The sequence below is a fragment of the Peromyscus leucopus genome, chromosome 2, assembly GCF_004664715.2.
Source record: "Peromyscus leucopus breed LL Stock chromosome 2, UCI_PerLeu_2.1, whole genome shotgun sequence".
NCBI classification, from domain to species: Eukaryota; Metazoa; Chordata; class Mammalia; order Rodentia; family Cricetidae; genus Peromyscus; species Peromyscus leucopus.
Window position 1 is genome coordinate 19,096,923 of NC_051064.1, and position 20,041 is coordinate 19,116,963.

The 20,041-nt window shown below is 38.8% G+C and overlaps 3 protein-coding genes across 4 annotated transcripts in view; 1 reads left to right on the top strand and 2 right to left on the bottom strand.

Moving 5' to 3' along the window:
* Positions 1-20,041, bottom strand: part of Rad54b (RAD54 homolog B) — a 92,090-nt gene that overhangs the window by 34,080 nt on the left and 37,969 nt on the right. The window lies entirely within an intron of this gene.
* LOC114694582 (40S ribosomal protein S12-like) lies at positions 3,469-3,888 on the top strand. Its single transcript, XM_037202394.1, is given in 2 exon segments — positions 3,469-3,775; positions 3,778-3,888. Coding segments are annotated over 2 exon segments (396 nt in total). The 5' UTR covers positions 3,469-3,477; the 3' UTR covers positions 3,876-3,888.
* On the bottom strand, positions 8,802-18,740 carry LOC114694581 (fibrinogen silencer binding protein). The gene is made up of 2 exons (XM_028871587.2): positions 17,719-18,740; positions 8,802-12,412 (listed from the first exon to the last, which is right to left on the bottom strand). The coding sequence occupies exons 1-2, from the start codon at positions 18,090-18,092 to the stop codon at positions 11,887-11,889; spliced, it is 900 nt and encodes a 299-aa protein (XP_028727420.1). The 5' UTR covers positions 18,093-18,740; the 3' UTR covers positions 8,802-11,886.

Below are 20,041 nucleotides of genomic sequence, written 5' to 3' on the forward strand. Positions count from 1 at the left end.
TTCTACAGCAATTTTTGTTTTTTGTCATATTAGAGTAAGGTGAGCATGTGCTTTATCACTGAGCTACAGCTCAGCCTTTCTTTCTTTCTTTCTTTCTCTTTCTTTTTTCCTTTCTTCCTTCCTTCCTTTTTTTTTAATTTTGAGAAAGGTCTCACTAAGGTGTCTAAGCTGGCCTTGAACTTAGCAGAGCTAACCTTTGAGTTTGTGATCCTCCTGCCTCAGGCTCCCAAGTAGCTGGTGTTAAAGGCGGCTAGGCTCTGATGTCACAGAAGTGAGTGAAATTGCTGAGTAGTAAGATATAATTATTTTTCAAACAAAAACAAGTGTAAACCAGCAAAGCACAGGTAAGACTGAATTAAAATACTCTAACTAGAGAGTAACCAAATCAGGTCACAGATTGGGGACTCAGTAGTATATGATCAGGAAGCAAAATTACCTTCTTTAAAAAGCCTGTGCTTTTTAAATGCTTCTCAAAAAAATTCCCAGTATGACCTCACAGAAACCAGAAAGTGGTCACTGCCTCTGGAGTTGACAGAACTAACAAGAGAAAGACAGGATAGACAGTGTTATGAATTGAAGTTATGTGGGTGAAAAAAATCAAACTGACCACTTAAGAATGACACGTTTTTATAACAAGTAAAACTACCACAAGTTTAAAAGATAAAGCAAAATAAAAATAATGCCAGAATAGATTGAAAGGCAAATTTGAGATATTCTAAATAGCTCTGTTTTAGTGTTTTGAAATACTATTACACATATTAATTCAAAGTACACTTGGCCCTACAGACAGAATCCCCTCTGCCACCTAAATCAGTGGGAATAGTTTCATTAACATTGAACTTGATTATTGGTAATAAAATATCTTAAATACATGTTTTAAGGTTACAAGAAGCTCTCAACAAAGTAAGTAAACCATGCAAAAGGTCACTACAGAGAAAAATAGATTTTTTTCAAGGGGCCCAACTCTCCAGTTACTGCCACAACTTCAAATTCCCAGTCAACTGCTCCAATCTGACTTGATAAAGATTTTATAACCTGTCAATAAACATGCTAATTTTTAGTCCTAAACAGAGTGCATCTATCACTTCCTCTTTGAAATACCCATTTGCTTTTTAAGCCCCTCTGGATTCCCTTAATTCCTCCACTGACTGTCCCAATACATTGTCAGTCCACTCTTTCATTCTACTCTCACTGCACACCTAATTAAACTAGCTAATCCTCCTGTGGTGTCCATGCCTCTGTACCAACACCTTTCCTCCTGCTATGGCCAGGGCCTCACTATCCTGCCATGCTGGCCTGAAACTTGGTGCGTATAACAGGTTGGCCTGGAGCTCATGATCGATCCTCCTGCCTCAGCATCCAGAGTGCTGGGCTGATAGACAAGCACCACCACGAGAGCCTTCTCTATTCTTCAAATCTATACTCCATGTTTATCATCAATATCTATTTTAAATGGAAATGGCTGTATAGTCCTCTTGCTAGAAATCCTCGCTTTGTCACTGAAGAAAGCGGAGTTCCCATTGTAGGGTGCTTTAGGGCTTTTCTGTGTGACAGCTGATCTTCATTGTCAACTTGACTGGATTTCAAATCACACAGAAACGTACCACTGGGGATGCCTGTTTCCAGAAGGGTTTGACTGAGCAGGGAAGACTTGCCTGAATGAGGCAAGGGAAGAGAGGAGTATCCCCATTTATGTTTGCCTCCTGGTGCAGGTACGCTATGATGAGCAGCGTACCTATATTTTCCAATGGTCTTAGGTGACCCCTGTGAAAAGGTCATTCGACTCTAAAGGGGTCATGACCTACAGGTTGAGAACCACTGTTTTAAACCATATCCCTTTTCTTTTTTAAGACAGTCCATACTATGTAGCCCAGGCTGATCTCAAACTCATGGTCTAGCTATATCCATCATTTCTAATAAATGCAATTTTGCTAACAAGGTTTGCATACCTAAATTTTATCAACATTGTATCAATCTATCAATTTTTAGTTAGAAAATTGATTGGTTTTAAAATAAGAGTTTATTGGTTGGGCATGATGGTCCACTCCTGCAACCTCACCACTCAAGAGATGAAAACAAGAGGATTTTCAAGTAGTAGGGTAGCATATGATACATAGTGAGTTCCAGGCCAGCTCATACTATATAGTGAGGATCTTGTTTAAAAAAAAAAAAAAAACACTTGATCACATGTTGATTATTTTTGGTTTTGATTATCTGAGAAAAAGTTTTAAGGTTTATAACAAGAAGGATGTTTTCATCAATTTCTGAACTGTGGGGAAAAAAACTATGGGAGAAGAAGCGACGGCTCAGAGGTTGAAAACCCTCACTGCTCTTCTCTGGAGGGCCTCAGCTTGACTCCCAGCACCCACACTGGGGGCTCACAACCATCTACAACTCTAGTTCCAGGGGACCTGACAACCTTCCTGGCTTCCACCAGCACCAGGCACACTCATGGCACACAGACAAACATGTAGGAAAAATACTCATCCACATAAAAATATTGTTTAAATGTGAGGTGTGATTCTTTTCACATGATTCCCACCCGTGGCTGTCACAACGCATTGAGCAAAAACACACTGTAGCTTTAAAACTTGTTCGTTCTTCTGATTTCTGTCATATTACCAGGAGAAAACACAATTCCTCTTTAAACATTTCACACTGCCCAAAGTTAGAGGGACACCTTATCGAATGACTGGAAACAGCTAGGCATGGCAGCAGGGTCTGCGAGGCTGAGGAAGGAGCATCACAGCTAAAGACCAGCTTGGGTTATATACCGAATTCTGGGTTGGCCTGGATTTACACAATTAGATCTCGTTTCCAAAAGAAAGAAAGTGGCTGGAAAGAAATATAAAAGATCAAATTCTTGGAATCTATAAAACATTATTGTTATGTCCAATGCTCTCATTCATGAAAACACAATAATTTATAATTATTTTTAAAACCAAAAGCTCAGCAGTATACCCTTCCTTTTGCAGAGCAGCAGATAAACACACACCATGGAGCCGGAAGCACACTGCCTGGACCGAAGAGTCTGCCACTTAGTAACTGGGTGGCTTTGGACAAAGAACGCAAGTCCTCTGTGCCAGCTGGTAAGTCTACACAATGGAAGTGAGGTATGGGGAGAAGGCTCAGTGGATACAGCACTTGCAGAAGCCAAGACCAGAGTTTCGACTCCCAGCACCCACCTGCAATCAATCTTCAGGAGGCAGAAGCAGGAGGTTCTCCAAGGCAAGCAGGCCAGCCAGACTATCTGAAATAGCAAGCTCTGGGTGCAGTGAGAGACCTTGCCTCAGAAAATAAGTAGTTAACTATGAAGGAACACACCCAATATCAACCTTGGGCTTCCAGATGCTAATGTATACACACGCTCACACACACAAGAAGACGAAACTTCTTTTTTCCCCCGCCACCGCTGAATTGCACAGAGGCAGAGGCTCGGGTGAGCTCAAGATTCAGCCTCACCCATAATCCACCGCCATGGCCGAGAAAGGCATTGCTGCTGGAGGTGTAATGGACGTCCATTCTGCGCTACAAAAGGTGCTGAAGACCTCCCTCATCCATGATGGCCTAGCACGTGGCATCCGCGAAGCTGCCAAAGCCTTAGACAAGTGCCAAGCCCATCTCTGTGTGCTCGCATCCCATTGTGATGAGCCTATGTATGTCAAGTTGGTGGAGGCCCTTTGTGCTGAGCACCAAATCAACCTAATTAAGGTTGATGACAACAAGAAGCTAGGGGAATGGGTAGACCTCTGTAAAATCGATTGAGAGGGGAAACCATGGCGGTTGGTTGCAGCTGTGTAGTGGTTAAGGACTATGGCAAAGAATCTCAGGCCAAGGATGTCATCGAGGAGTACTTCAGTGCAAGAAATGAATAAATAAAAATTTTGCTTAAAAAAAAAAAGACGAAAATCCATACCACACACATATACACACGAAAAAAAGTTACATTAATACCTACTTCACAGACATGTATGTGTGCGCTTCCCACTTAAACGCAGCTGAAACTGACCATCACAATCGACGTTTTGTCCTCCTCCTGTCATTAGCCCTCCCAGGTCAGGGAAGGGACGGATGAGGGACTACAGAGTACAGTGAGGACCACTGGGAACAGCAGCAAGGAGAAGAAGCCTTTATCACAGAAAACGTTCATTTACCACCCCCAAATCCCACGATCACAGTAACTGTTATTTCTGAAATCCATTCCATTCTAGCTTCTCCTAGAGCCTGGAGTATACTTCCTAAATCAATACAGAAAGAAAAGGAAAGGAAAAAAAGAAAAGAAACCAGACTTAAGGGCCTTTCAGCAAGAGCAAAGGGTAAAACCAAGTCTTGAGGAAAATAAGGTACTTTGTTATTAATGGCAGGCATCTCATCTCTTTTTCTTTGAGACCAGGTCTCACTGTAGGCATGACTGACCTGGAACTCAATACACAGAACTCACAGAGATTCACCTCAATGCTGGGTTTAAAGGTTACCATGTTACCATGCCCCCAGCCTTGGCACTTTGATTATAACGAAGGATTCCTAAGAATAGGATAACATCAGTATATATCTTTAAGCCCAAGCCTTTCACATTCTTTTCTGTTTTAACAGTTCTAAATATTCAGGTTGGAAATGTAAAGTGACTTATGTAATCAATTCCAAAACTAAAAATTCCCACAGATTTTTTTTTTATTAAAATTACCAAAACTTCCATAACTTCAAATATGCTGTCTTAGTTCTCTTCTACTGCTGTGAAGAAACACCAAACTTAGAGAAGAGAGTTCTTAATTATGGGTTAGTCTAGACCACCATGGCAGGGGGTATGGCTCAGGCACAGCGCTGGCATAGTAACTGACAGCCCCATCCTGATCCACAGATAGAAGGCAGAAAGAGGGAGACTGGGCCTGGCACGGGACTTTGAAACCTCAAAGCCCACCCCTAGTGACACACCTCCTCCAAGGCCACGCCTCCTAATCCTTCCTAAAGATTCCACCAACTGGGAACCAAACATCCAAATATCAGTCAACCCACCACATATGCAGTAACATGGAACTGAAATAGAAACTTTTTTTGTGTGTGTGGTAGGTAAGGAAACAAGTCTTGTGTAGTCCAGACTGGCTTCAAAATCTAGCCAATGATGACCCTTGCCCTCCTGCCTCTACTTTCTTGAGTGCTGGGATTACAGAGCAAATCAGCACGTACTATGTGTAGTGCCACAGACTGAGGTAAGCACTCTATAAACTAAGCTACAACACTGGCCCAAGAAAGCTTTCATGACACTAAAAAAAGTAAACAGTGAGGACTGAAAAGATGGCCCCGTGGCCAAGAACACTGGCTGGTCTACCAGAGGACTCTTCACAGCGATCTGTAACTCGAATCCAATCCCAGGGATCAGATGCCCTCTCCCGGCTCCCACAGACACAAGCACAGCCGTGGAGCACAGACATCACGCAGGCAAAACACTCACACACATACAACTTTTTCTTTTGGTTTTCCCAGGCAGTTTCTCCGTGTATTCCTAGCTATCCTGGAACTTACTCTGAAAACCAGGATGGCCTGGAACTCAGAGATCCCCCTGCCTCCCAAGTACTGGGATTAAAGGTGTGTGACACCACCTCCCTCTATAATTTTCTTAAAGTATACAATAATAAATAAATGGCTTTGAATTGAAAATTACCTGTAACTTTCTTTTCTCAATAAAAAATAGTGAATGTCCAAGTTCAAGTGTTATGTGTAAAATAAAAATATATTTCTTTCCACTCAAGACTTATACACTGGAATACTATTCCACAATGAAAATGCAATGAACTACTAATAAGAGGAGAGAGGGGAAAAAATAGAACACTAAAAACATTGATAGTGTCCTAGTGAGGGCTACTATTGCTATGAAACACCATGACCAAATACTAGTTGGGGAGAAAAGGGTTTATCCAGCTTACACTTCCACATCATAGTCCATCACTGAAGGAAATCAGGACAGGAACTCACACAGGGCAGGAGCCAGGAGGCAGGAGCTGATGCAGAGGCCATGGAGGAGTGCTGCTCCCTATGGCTTGCTCAGCCTGCTTTCTTACAGAACCGCAGACCACCAGCCCAGGGATGGCACCACCCCCCATGGGCTGGGCCCTCCGACATTAATCACTAATTAAGAAAATGCCCTACAGGCTTGCCTGCAGCCCAATCCAATGGAGGCATTTTCTCAGTTGTGGTCCCCATCTCTCAAATGACTCCAGCCTGTGTCAGGTTAACATAAAATGAGCCAGCACTGACAGGTTATTTTTTTAAGCAATAATTAGTAATTAGAAAAATAATTACATGAAATTCTAAAACAGGTTAATGTTGTTTGAGCAGGGTCTTGACATATAACTCAGGCTGGCCTCTAAGTTGTGATGTTTCCAACTCAATCTCCCAACTACTGGAATTAAAGTCATGAACCATCATACTTGGTTATGTAGGATTTTAAAAAATTAACAGTGGTTGAGTGAGACATGAGGAGATTGATTAGCAAAGAGTAAGTGGGAACTGTGGTAATGTGGTAACATTCTGGATCTTTTTGGTTTTTCCCAAGGCTGGAGATTAAACCCAGGACTTCCTGCATGTTTGCAATATTGATTGTAGACTCTTCGTGGTAGGTAGGCCTATGAATACTTGCTACAAAATTCTTTCAATCTTTTTATATGACTGAATAGTTGGTTAATAAAATGTTTGGAGTTAGAAGTTTTTAACAAGTAGACTCAAACACAAAAGACCAACAAAACATAGCCCTTATGATTCATCCACTTTATTCATTTGGAGCTAGAGATGTTTGATACCCAGCTCATTTGGTAGAGTGCTTGGCTAGCATGCAAGAAGACCTGGGCTTGATCCTATGTATTGCCTAAATGAAGCATGGTGGCATTCGGAAGGTACAGGAAAAATTTTAAGGTCATCTATAGGTAAACAGGGAGTTCAAAGCCAACCTATGTTACATTAAACTGTCTCAAAAGCAAAAATAAATATTAAAATAAGTAAATTGAGCTGATGAGTGATATTTTATTTGCATTTACTCATTTATTTATTTTTCATTATTTACAAAGCAATTGAAAAAAAATAATATAATTTCAAATTATACCTACTAGCTTAATCAATTCAAAAGACTATAAAAATACATTAATCATCCTAGTGGGGGTCACAGGTACTTAATATGTTATTTAAAAGAACTAAATGAAAGCACATGTTTAGACCCAAAAAATGTACATAGTATCTCAAAAATGTATACAAAGATTCAGCACAATTCTGTTCATGTTAATTAGACTGCCTAATTTAAAAACTTACTCCTGTATTTATAAACTATGTACTATACTTCATTTACTTCTTAAGTATTTACAACCAAATATTTTACTTTGAGAATTTGTGGACCTTAAGATTCTTTAAAAGTATAATATTTAGATACAGTATAATCGGTATCTATTACAGTCTTCTAGATAATTTTACTTCAAATTTGCTTCATCAAAAACTTTTACCTCTACAATACTAAACTCTGACTTATGGCACCAAAAAGAGTATACAAATCAGTATAACTTACTTCCTGATTCTTAAAAAGCATGTATTAACAAGCATTCACTTAACCACCAACAGCAGCAGTATAATACAGTCAACATAATTCACTGTACTCTAAGAAAGTTAAATGTCTATTTAAATGACATCACACTAAAAGGAGGCACACAGCTGTAATTCATATTTTAAACATTTATGTGAGTAGATAAACCAAAATAGAATAACTCAAAAATAAAATTATATAAGTTGTCGCCTCATTATCAAAAGGGGATTTATTTTGATTATTTCATGAGATTAAAAATAAAAAAAGCACTCGGGCAGTGGTGGAGCACACCTTTGATCCCAGCACTTTTGAGGCAGAGGCAGGTGGATCTCTGTGAGTTCGAGGCCAGCCTGGTGGTCTACAGAGCAAGTTTTAAGACAGACAGGGCTACACAGAGAAACCCTTTCTTAGAAAAAAAAGAAAAGAAAAAAAGAAAGGAGGAAAAAAAAAGCTTACCTTTTCTTAGGATACCATTATATGTCATATCTACTTTAGAATATTTTATAATAATATATCCATTTAAGTTCAAATAGATAAGTTAGGAAAGGAGCAAAAACTACCCACTATCAAAATTATTAAGAGATCAAATGAAAGCCAGGTATGGTGGTCGGAACCTTCAATCCCAGCACTCAGAGGCAGGGGCAGGCAGATCTCTGAGTTCAAGGCCAGCCTAGTCTACATGGTGAATTCCAAGACACCCCAGGCTACACAGAAAAACCCTGCTCGAAAAACAAAAATAAAAAAAGAGGAAGATCAAATGAGATAATCATTTACCACATTTGGAGTATCTCTACAGAATCACACCTAAAACAAGACCAAAATAACCGGCCTCAGTGTTGCCAGGATTCCCACATTGTATAAGGTCCCTAGGCCCAGCTTCCTCCTCAGTACTCGCTGATCGAAACCCATCCTCAGCAAAATCTGCTCAGAGATCACAGGCAGTCCTCAAGTTCAAAGTCTCACTATCACAAAGAAAGAGACGGCGAGTTTAGCTCAGCATCCCCGTGCCATACTCTACAACAGCCTTGAGAAGGGCTCTGTGGTCAAATGACTGATTTTTTGCTTTACTTGGGTATTTTCATAAACCATGCTTTTCATATTTTCATAAAAAGTTACATAAAGGAAGGAATTAGAGAATGGGGCAGAATTATATGTTTTATAACTTTTACAATTAAAACAATATTGACTCATAAAAAACTGCAGTAAGTTTACTCTGATGAATGGAATTCTGGATTTCAAATACAAAAAGAAAATGGGTTTATTAATCTTCATAGCCCTTAACTGCTAACAAATTATGTCACTTGACACAAGGAAACAGCAAATTTGAACAATGCCAGAGAAAGCTGTGATTACAATACTATTTTATGTACAGCAAAGGAATTTTCAAAGACATCCATATTTTTTAATTTCCACACTGAATAGAGAACCAAACCATCAAAAGAGATGTACTTTCTTTAAACACTGACTTACTTTCTAGAAACATTTCACAGAGTTAGTTTTCTACAGACACTTGTAAGTGGGTTTTCTATACAAAGTCAATACTCAGACTCAATGTTTATCGCCAAGTCTGAGTGGTAGCATGCTGAAATAATGAGAATTATACTTCATAACTTACTTTCAATAATTTCAAAAAGGTTTCTACTATAAATATAGCTACTAAAATTATATAAAATATATTACCTCACATTAGAAGATTCATTACATTCCAAATGAAAGTCATAGCACAGATTAAAAAGGCAAACTGCCATAAGAATATATCATAACCTTGAACACTGAGAAATTGAACAAATTAACCTAGTACCCTAAGAGTTCACTTTATTTATTCCTATAACCACTACATTTGATAGCATTCTTCCTAACTCACATCTTTAATCATGTCCTCCCTATAATCAAAAAGCCTTCAACAGCTTCTCACTTTATATTCAGTTAGATCTGACTCTCTAAAAACAGCATTTAATGTAATCCTGATTTGCTAACAACTGACATTTCACCCACATTCCTCTTCAATGAGAACTGCTGAGACTCTGTCATGCTTCAAGCACCAAGTTCAATTCTGAACCTTTAGCTGTATAGGAATCCCCGAGGACACTATTCACAGACTGCTGAACCCCACCCCAGTTTCTGATTCACTAGATGGATCTACACTTCTAAGGAGCTAACATAACGTTGACATCCAATTCAGGAACTGACACTGTTATACTGTGTTTGCGGTGCTGTGGACAGAACCCGAAGCCTTGACTACACCAGGAGAGCCCTGAATCACCGAGCCACAGCCACATCCTCACCTGGGTTTTTTACTCTACACACCACCAACTGGAAGCCTGAAAGTCTGGGAGAAGGCATAACCAAACTGTTTTAAAAGTATTCTGAATGACTTGCAAACATTTGAAAACTGGAAATTTTCACACAAAATACAGATTTCTGATGTATTCCTGCATGTAAAGTTTCTACGTGAACTAAACAGAAGCTCCCCATTGTAGTCAAGCAAGGCACACCTTTAATCCAGCACCCTGGAAGTGGATGATCTCTGTGAGACTGAGGCCAGTCTGGTCTACATAATATGTCCCAGGTCATTCAAGTTACCAAAAGCCCAAACTCTCCCGAGCCTCACTTCAAACTGCCTGACTCATCGAGCTTGGACACCTTGAGCCACTCCATCCACTCTGCATGAGTCTCTGCAAGAGCTCACTCTGACATCAAGCACCTTACCCCCAGGATTTATGAAACTCTACCTGCTCCATCCGAAAACCTGGCTTTTTAAAGTCCTTCCTCATCAAAATCTCGGCAAAAAATGGAAATCAAGTATGTAAGACACATATTAAATGTTTAACATAAATTCAATATGTAAGATTTATAAAAATCAAGATTTTATTTCCATGAGTACTACAATATTTAAAAATCACACTTATAAAAATCTACAAGTTAAATTATATGAAAACAAGATTTTTGTTATTTTCATTCTAAGTAGTTTTCATTTTGTTTAACTCTAACTTTACTGTGAAGGAAACATTTTCAAGAAAAACATTTAAAATGAATTAAGATAATTTTAATCACATGGTCAAAATATGCACTATTTTCGATAAAAAGACCTGATCCCTTTTAGCAGGACAAAAAAAGGAGGGAGGGTGGGGTAGCGCCACCACACCCTAGGCTTCAGAACCCAACCATGTATAAAAGTAAGTTTTCTTTTGTCACGTGGAGAGGGGACCTCAAACTCACCAGAAAGTGCTCTCCCCTTGAGCTACATCTCCAACCCGAAAGGTGATTCTAATTAAATAAGTTCTCCTAATTAGTTAAATAATTCTCTGGGATTTTTACTTCTATAGAATAAATAAGGAATAAAAATTACCACCACCATTACCTCCTGCTCCCTCCAGAAAACTAAGTACTGATGCTTACTCTGCTATAAAAAGCTTTGCTACCTGGAATAAATGATGGCGTCCTCCTTGACTTCAGTTTTATTACCTCTAAATTGAAGTGTTTTCCAAATATCTTCTGTCTTTAAAGTCTAACCCACTCTTTCCAAAGATAAAGACAAAACCAATGTCATCAATACATGTTTGCTGTTACTGTTAGTATAGCACACACCCATTATCCCAGTGTTCAGACAGCTGAGGCAAGAGGGACTTGTATTCCAGGCTAGCCTGGGCTACAGGGTGAGATCTTGTCTCCAAACAAGAAAATATAGGACTATGGATTGTAGCTCATCGACAAATGTATATGCTTACCATTTATTAAGTACTTATCCAACACTAACTCTCTCTCTCTCTCCCTCTCTCTCTCTTAAATCTAACTTTCAAAGTTGTAACTAAAACTGTTGAAGATTCAGTACTTTGAAATACTATTTATGCATTTATACAATTTTATGCATTTTGTTTTGTTTGACACAGGATTTCACATAGCACGGGCTGACCTTGAAATTGGGATGGCCTTGATCTTCTGAACTGCCTTTCCCTCTCAAGTGCTGTGATTACAGGCTTATGCACCATATGCAACTCTATTTGTATTATTTCTTTTATAATCAAAATAAAAGATCTTACATAAGGCCAACAGTTAAATGTCTTAGAAAAAAATTGAGGGAAGACAATGAGCTGGATTACCATGTCAACCAATCAGTAAATTTTAGTATCTAAAGAGAAAATTAAATACTTAGAAAATTTTGTTTAAAAAAAAATAGGCTTAGAAAGGAAAAGAAAATCATGTTAAAAGCTTTTTTATAAGAGAGATTAGCAATATTTTTTTATAGGGCATGTGCTCAGCTTCACGATACTCCCAAATTAATTCTGACAAAATTAAAATTATCAAACTGCAAGACTGAAAAACTCTTAGAGACTACTGTACTCGGGCAGATCATGCCGTAAGCGAGTCGCTTTCAGCTTCTCCACTTCAATCTTTGCTCTTAGCAGCTCCTCCTCTAGCCGCTGCCTTCTTCTCAGTCCATCCCTCTTCTCCTGAACATATAATCCAAAATTCTTTTGATTTTCTAAAATGATCTGATGTTCCTCTTTTAACATTTGCAGGACCTGAGGGTCACATCTTAGCAGAGACCTAATGTGTTCTCCACTTTCATGATGGATAAAATCATCTCTCCTTGGGATAGAAGATGGAGATGATGTCATTCTCATATCAACAGAAGAGAGTGATGGAGATAAGGGTTCTTCCATGGCATGCATTAATTCATGCTCTTCTCTTTGCTCTACAGTATCATTGTGTGGAGGATTTGGAACCAGTGGAGGGGATGCTTTAATGTCCTCTTCTTGCTTCACCTCTACTGTAATAGCGACAGGCTGGTGATCCACCATTACCTGCAGCGAGCTGGTACCAGCCTGGGCAGACTCATCCAAGTTCGCACTATAGCACATATAAAAAAAACACATTATAAACAAAAACGTATTTACAGAACAATTTCAGCGTTATATGCTTAATATTTCATAATGATATACACTTAACTATAAATCGTTGAATAGAGGATGATGGCATACACCTATATCCCCAGCACTTGGAAGGCTGAGACAGGGTAATCTCAAGTTCCAGGACAGCCTGGGCTACTTATAACACTCTATGTCAAAAAATAAAAGAGCTGGCCATGGTGGCACACACCTTTAATGCCAGCACTTGGGAGGCAAAGGCAAGAGGATCTCTGAGAGCAGTCTGGTCTACAGAGTGAGTTCTAGGACAGCCAGGGCTACACAGAGAAACCCTGTCTCAAAAGACCAAAAACAAATAAACAAACAAAACCATCAACAACATGGGACCATGGGATTTTCTTTTTTGGGGGAGACTTTCCAAAGTCCCCGCTTTGCAGAGTCTTTTTCTTGGTGTGTCTGCTGCATATGTGTGTTTCCTCACCCCCAATAAGCCTTTCTTCAACTGCTGGTTCTACTGTTGCTGCCTACTACCTGTTACAGCTCAAGAATTTTCATGTCTTTTAATTCTTTGTTTTTGTTTTTTTTTTTGTTTTTTTTTTTTTTTTCTTTTTTTGGTTTTTTGTTTTGTTTTGTTTCGAGACAGGGTCTCTCTGTGTAGCTTTGCACCTTTCCTGGAACTTGCTTTGTAGACCAGGCTGGCCTCGAACTCACAGAGATCCGCCTGCCTCTGCCTCTCGAGTGTTGGGATTAAAGGCGTGCGGCGCCTGGCCGTCTTTTAATTCTTGAATTGGCATTGAAAATGAACCCCATCAAAAGCCAGGCAGCGGCGCATGCCTTTAATCCCAGCACTCGGGAGGCAGAGCCAGGTGGATCTCTGTGAGTTCGAGGCCAGCCTGGGCTACCAAGTGAGTTCCAGGAAAGGTGCAAAGCTACACAGAGAAACCCTGTCTCAAAAAACCAAAAAAAAAAAAAAGAAAAGAAAAGAAAATGAACCCCATCAAGACCCCTAGGCTGGCTGGGCAGTGGTGGAGCAGAGGCAGGCAGATCTCTGTGAGTTCAAGGCCAGCTTGATCTACAGAGTGAGTTCCAGGACAGACAGAGCTGTTACACAGAGAAACCCCATCTCAAAAAAAAAAAAAAAAAGACCCCCTAGGCTGTCTACAATTATAGACAGTTGTGAGCTGCCATGTAGGTTCTGGGAATTGAACTTTAATCCTCTGGGAAAGCAGCCAGTGCTCTTAACTTCTGAGCCATTTTTCTAGTAACACAGTTTTCTGTGTTTCTGTCATGATTTCAGTGTGAGTTTTGTTTAGAACTTGACAGTCGGTGAAGCTGTTGTACCATACCACACCCCTCCACCCCACCTCCCTGTGTAGTAATGGTAATGGAGCTATTTACCAATCCACACACCCAGCCTCTTCTTGTCCCCCACTTCCACCCCACTCCCACCAAACACAAGTGACCTTCAGCAGATCACAGTGGCTGGTGGAAGTGGAAGGGAGGGACTACAAGTCAGACAATTTCCCTGATAGGCAGAAAGTCACAGAAAGGGGTCCAGCCTAGGTAATAATGATGGTGAACTTCTAAGAAGGCTGGCTTCTTCCTCACCCTCTGGATCTGAGAGGGAAGCCTAGCAGCTGAAAACAAAGGCCCTGTGGGCTTTTTCTCCTGCAGGTAGGCCCCTGCTGAGGGACCAGCTCCACAAATTCACAGCCAGATCAGGACATGTTTACAGTTGTGGGCCAATCAGCCAACCTGTCTTTCTTAAATCCACCAACCCTAAAACAAGGAAGGAAGCCCTTTCAAAGACTCAAGCAAACAAACTAGCCCTCAAGGAAGGGGCTTCTGCTCCCCAAGTCCCTCTCTGCTCTGTCTTTCTCTGTGTGCCTCCTGTATGTGCGTCATTTCCTGACCCTAATAAAAGCCTTTCTTCAACTGCTAGAAAAAAATAATGATTTGAAACTACACAAAAAGTGGGGTTTTTTTGTATAGTTTCAAAACTATACAAAAATGACTAAGACTATGACTTTAATAATATATACATATAGGGCTCCTCCATCCTTAATCTATTTTGTTTTGTGGTGCTGATAACTGAGTCAAGGGCCTCGCTTGGCACACTGGGCAAGCTCTCTACATCCCTAGCCCTCTGTTCTTAAATTTAATATTAGGCTCTTACAATGATAGAAAATTACAAATACTATACAAAGTTAGTAAGATAAGGAAAAGCCAATTTGTGAGTGCACATGTGAGTGAGTGTGTCTGTGTGTGTGTGTGTTGTGTACATACATGAGTGTAGGACCCACAGAGACCCAAGGTCAATGTCAGGTGTCTTTCCTCCATGGTGCTCTACCCCCTTTTTGAGGTAGAGTCTCTCTGAACCGGAAGCCCATCCATTGCGTGGCCAATGAACTTCAGGATCCACCTATCTTCAAGTCCTCCCAATGCTGGGAATACTGCCATGTCCAGCTTTTTACATGTGTTCTGGGGGTCTGAATTCAGATCCTCATGCTTATGTGGCAGGCACTTCATTAACAGAACCATCTCCCCAGACTTAGCAAAAGTTTAAAAAGAAGAAGAAAACCTTTTTTTTTTTTAACATTTATTTATTTGTATGTATTTGAAGGTCAGAGCACAATATAAGATTTGGTTCTCTCCTCTTTCCTCCCACCATGTAGGTACTAGGATCAAAGGCAGGTCACCAAACTTGGCAGCAAATATTTTTACCAACAAAGCCACCTCACTAGCCCAGAAAAGCCATTTTAATGTCCTCAAAGAGACAGTAATTGTCCCTTCATTGTTGAGGTTCTAAAATGCTGTAAAGAATCATTTGTATTTTCTGTTCTTGTTCTCCTGGCTTGATCTACAAACCATAAAAGCTGATGACTTTGAGGAAGATGGAAGAAGACTATTTATGGGACCAAACATAAAATTATTTCATTGCTACTTCCTAACTGTAGTTTTGCCACTGTTATAAATCACAATGTAGATATACGATATGCAGGATATCTGATATGCAATCCCTGAAGCGGTCACAACCTATAGGTTTGAGAACTGTTGTTCTAAAGTTTGGGATACAAGAAAGTTAAAACTATAAATAAAAATTGTTTTAAATTGTCTTCATAATTTCTACTACAAAGTAGTATGTAGCATATAGATATATAGGTATTATAGTCCCATACAAATTAAAAATATGCTTATGCCTAGAATATTCATTCCATTTTGGTGAAACATAAGTAATAAAACATTAGAGAAAGTCAAGAAAGATAAACAGAACTAAAATTTCTAAAAACTAAAAGTCTAAATTTAGAGGATCAAAAAGATTATAAAACATAAATTATAATCTGCTTTTCAGAGAGACATAAAAAATTTTAAAATCATTCTAAGTTGTAAAATAAGTTACAAAATAGAATAGACACTTGAAAAAATATATAACACATGCAGTAAAATTCTCTAGTAGAGAGTCCAATCAAATTAATAGTAAGTAATACTTGTGTAAAAATATAATCAAAATTAAGGATTTATAAACTTCTGGGATAATTAAGATTTGTGATGATCTCAGCTAAATATGTATAAGCACATTAAATACAGAAGTATATTAAATGAATAAGCTAGCAGAAAAATGTCAGTGTAGGTACTAACATAAGTGGTATATTTTTTATATTCTTCATTTAAAAATAATAATAAACAGTGCAATATAAACAACAGATACAGAAATATACAATCAGCTAACTCATTCTTATCAGAGAAATGTTGGTGCATCAAAAACTCACATGTGTATGTTTATATTAATGATGATCAAAATATAAATAGGTAACTACTAATGTTCTCTTCTGTATTCACTGCATTTCTTTAAATAGACAACTAACTAAAAGCAGTGCTTATGTATCAGTTTCAAATTATGAAAATCTAAATTTAGTATCCAAAAGGTATATATGTGCCAGTAATACAAAAATTATTTTTCTCTAAGCTGTTTTTGAAAGAGGCAAAATTCAAAACAAGTTGTACAGTGTCAAACAATTTTACTGCGGAAATTATTATCCATCCAACACAGAATCTCATCATTTGTCACAACAGTGAAAATTCCTACCAGTAGCCCCAGGAATTAATCCACTGCATAGCCATGTCCTGGATCCCCAAGTGGGGTGCTATTTAAATTTATGCTATCAAGTAGAAATAATCAGGATAGAGTAAAAAGCTCAAAAATATTTCCCAATAAATTACTAAAGCAACAGACAGGCTCAGCTCAAGTTTTCCTGCCCTGTTTCTCTCCTAACTTCAAGTCCACAAGTAATCAGCAACTCTGCTTACACATTTCTTCTCCAGAACAGGAGAGCACACTGAATCTTTGTTTGAAAGGCCCTTCAACAAACAAAGAGTTTACAGTTTGTTTAAATTACCCTAACTGATTGGTAGAAGAAGGGCTGCCATTTTTATCTATGTCAAGAGTTAAAATTTGAATTAGTCACAGGTAACAGCTTTTAAGATTCTTAGGCAAATAATCATATAGAACAAACTTAACCCAAAATTGTTTTCAAGCCCTAACCCAGGTTGCTCTTACTAAAACTGAGTTTTATAGCTTACAGAGCAGTATGAGAAAGCTTATCCTTTCCTGTGACCCAGTATCAAAGTGAAACTAGACCATTAATCAATCACACTTTATTATGTAATCTGAATCTCTTAATTAGGTATTGACTTCCTTTAGTTAATGTTTCCATCTTATCTATTTCAAACATATTAGAAAAACTAAACAGTCTTCACATAAAAAACAGTTTCCATTTGCTCCAAAACAACTTCATACAAATTTTATATAAAAAAATTCAAGAAACCCATTTCAATGAAATGTAATCTTAAATAAGAATAATGTATCTCAAAAGCAAATAATCTAATTTTAAGGCTTAAAAAGTTTATGAGATATAGTCAAAATACAATAATACATATGTATGAAAATGTCATGATGAAACTCATTATTTTGTATATGCTACTGAAGTCTTTAACAAGTTTATTAGTGATGTCACAAGCTTCATCCCATTAATTCTTCCCTAACCTTTACTTATAGAAACTGCCCGAAGAAACAGGGAGAACAAAGTAAAAAGTAGTTTAAATCAAGCGCGACAGAAAAATTCCTCATAGCTTTACTTTTTTTTTTTTTCTCAAGAAAGCAAAACAAAGACTCTATTCATGGCTCCCCTTGTGGGGATGCTTACCATGCATATCTCTATCACAACTAAGCCAGAGCCCAATAGCTAGGAGGCGCCATCATTTCCCACAACAAAATAAAATAAAGCTTACCTTTGTATGTGGTTCCTGTCTCTTATCAGGCAAAAGCTGGAGATCTGGGGAATCATCTCCATAACTTTCTTGGTTGGCTCGGAAATATTGCTTTTAAAATCTGATTGGGCCTCCTTTTGCTGCAATAGCTCCTGTTTGGCATATTCTTTGAGCCTTTTGTAAAGGCTGCGTAGGCCCTGTGCTGTTCGAGGAGGGCGGTCTACTCCAATTGCATTATAGTTAACTGCTATGACATCCCAACATCTATTCTTTTCCACTATTACTGAATTTTTATTAGTGTGCTCTTCGAGAATTTTCACATATGGCTTCACAAGGCTTAGCAGATCAAGCTTTTCAGACAGGGTAAAATTGGAAGACCTAGCCTTCCCTACCATTGTTCTTTTGAAATTAAGTAGGCAGTTTCTGAATCCACCATGCAGCCTTCAGCTCTGCTCAGCTCTTTTCACAAACAGAAAGATCAGGCTTAACTAGGCTAGCCCCATTTAGGCCCACGCCTACAGGGGAGGGCTTATTAAAATTCCTCCAGCTTAAGCTGACGCAGGTTCGGGAAAGCTGCTTAAGCCAAGCCTGACCTACATAAAGCTTCTCACAGAAGGCAGGAAAGCACAAGCAAAACACTTGTGTGTAAAGAGAGCGGCTCGAGATAGGATTTAATGCACAAAGGTCTAGAGATAAGCAAGGAACACAGCTTAAAATTAGCTAATTTAGTGAGACTATCAAATTTCCACACATATATGCCTGGCTGATGGGCTGAAACAGCACTGCAGTATCACTTTAATAAAAACAAAAGAGGAACTGTTTTGTGCTATTTGTTTACAAATCTAGTAGAGCGAGAACTAGGAGACTCGAGGGGTGAGTGTAGTGACTCCTAACAGAGCTCTAATCACTGCTTCTGAGCTGGGTGTTCTCCCTTACAAAATCTGCATACTGCTGGTCCTGCTGTCAATCAGGACTTGCATATCCTCTAGCTAGTTAGGTTACACCAGCTCAGACTGCAGTAAAGCTAAGCTTCCTCTTCATTTCAGTGTACAGTATCCCTGCATAATTCTGTTATTCAAGGAGAAATTTTTATTGAATACTAGATATAAAAATCAGATAAAAATATGCTTTATTATTCTATCTGTAATGTATATAAATATACTAGTCTGTTTTATCATGTGTAAAAATTAATGGTGAGAAACAGCATAATCATGTCTTAGACAGGAGTGTACAAACAAACCTTATTTCTATAAAGCAGGATTTTTTTGTTTATCTTAGTCACAGGAATTGGGCTATGAAAAGAAACAATCTAGCCAGTAGTTTTCATGTTTAATCCTAGTTTGAAGCATATGATAATCACAAAAACAAAACAAGCTTATTTCCTCAGGATGTATTTGTCCAGACAGAGGAATTACTCGAAGCATGCATGAAAGATTCATGGTGCGGCTCAGTGGTGCAGCAAGTGCTGAATATGTTTGAGGCACTAGGTTTAATCTCCGTACCTCAAACTAAAAACAAGTACATGAAAGCAAACTTGATCATATCTGATTCAGTCAAAGGCTGGCAAGATAGTTCATATGATGAAGGCACCTGCTGCTGCTGCCAAGACTGATGACCTGAGTTCGATCCCTGGGACTCACATGGTAGAAGAAGAAAATCAACTCGTGAAGTTGTATACACACACACACACACACACACACACACACACACACACCCCAAATAAATAAATAAATAAATAAATAAATAAATAAATAAATAAGTGTTTACGAAGTAAGAACAATTCTATACAACAATTACCAATCTACACAAATGTTCCTGAGTGCAGCACAAGACCCAAAGAACCAAAGGTGGCTCTAGATACAAGTGCTTTGTAGAAAGCTGTAGTGCACAGAAATGCTACAAAGATGTCTCCTGGTGCACACAGCCTTATGACTGACTACTGGGCACATGCTATACTCCTGATCTACAGTCCAGCCCCTAAAGTCACTCAGCTTGTTTTCATGTTTTTAACCAAGAAGCAAATAAAACTTACTGAATACTCAGGTTTTTTTAGATGTTTGTTGTTGATTTGAGACAAGGTCTCCCTATATGGTCTCCCTATGTAGCTCAAACTCCCAATGTAGCCTATACAAGAAACATGTACGAACAAGACCAATGAGCCTGATAACATACAGCTTTACATACAACAAGCTTTAAATGCATTTTCTATTCAAAAAGTAGGGAAAAGGGGTAAAAGCTGAGTGTAGTGGCTCACACTCCCAGGGATGAGGACAGTGCAAGTTCATGCCTGATCTACAGAGCTAATTCCAGGTCATCGAGGACTGCACAGAGAAACCCTGTCTTG

What these genes read in the sequence shown, in the direction of transcription:
- LOC114694581 (XM_028871587.2), bottom strand. Translation starts at nt 18,092, where the DNA reads ATGGTAGGGAAGGCTAGGTCTTCCAATTTTACCCTGTCTGAAAAGCTT. An exon ending in GACAGGAACCACATACAAAG is followed by an intron (nt 12,413 to 17,718) that starts GTAAGCTTTATT and finishes TATGTGCTATAG; the next exon opens with TGCGAACTTGGATGAGTCTG.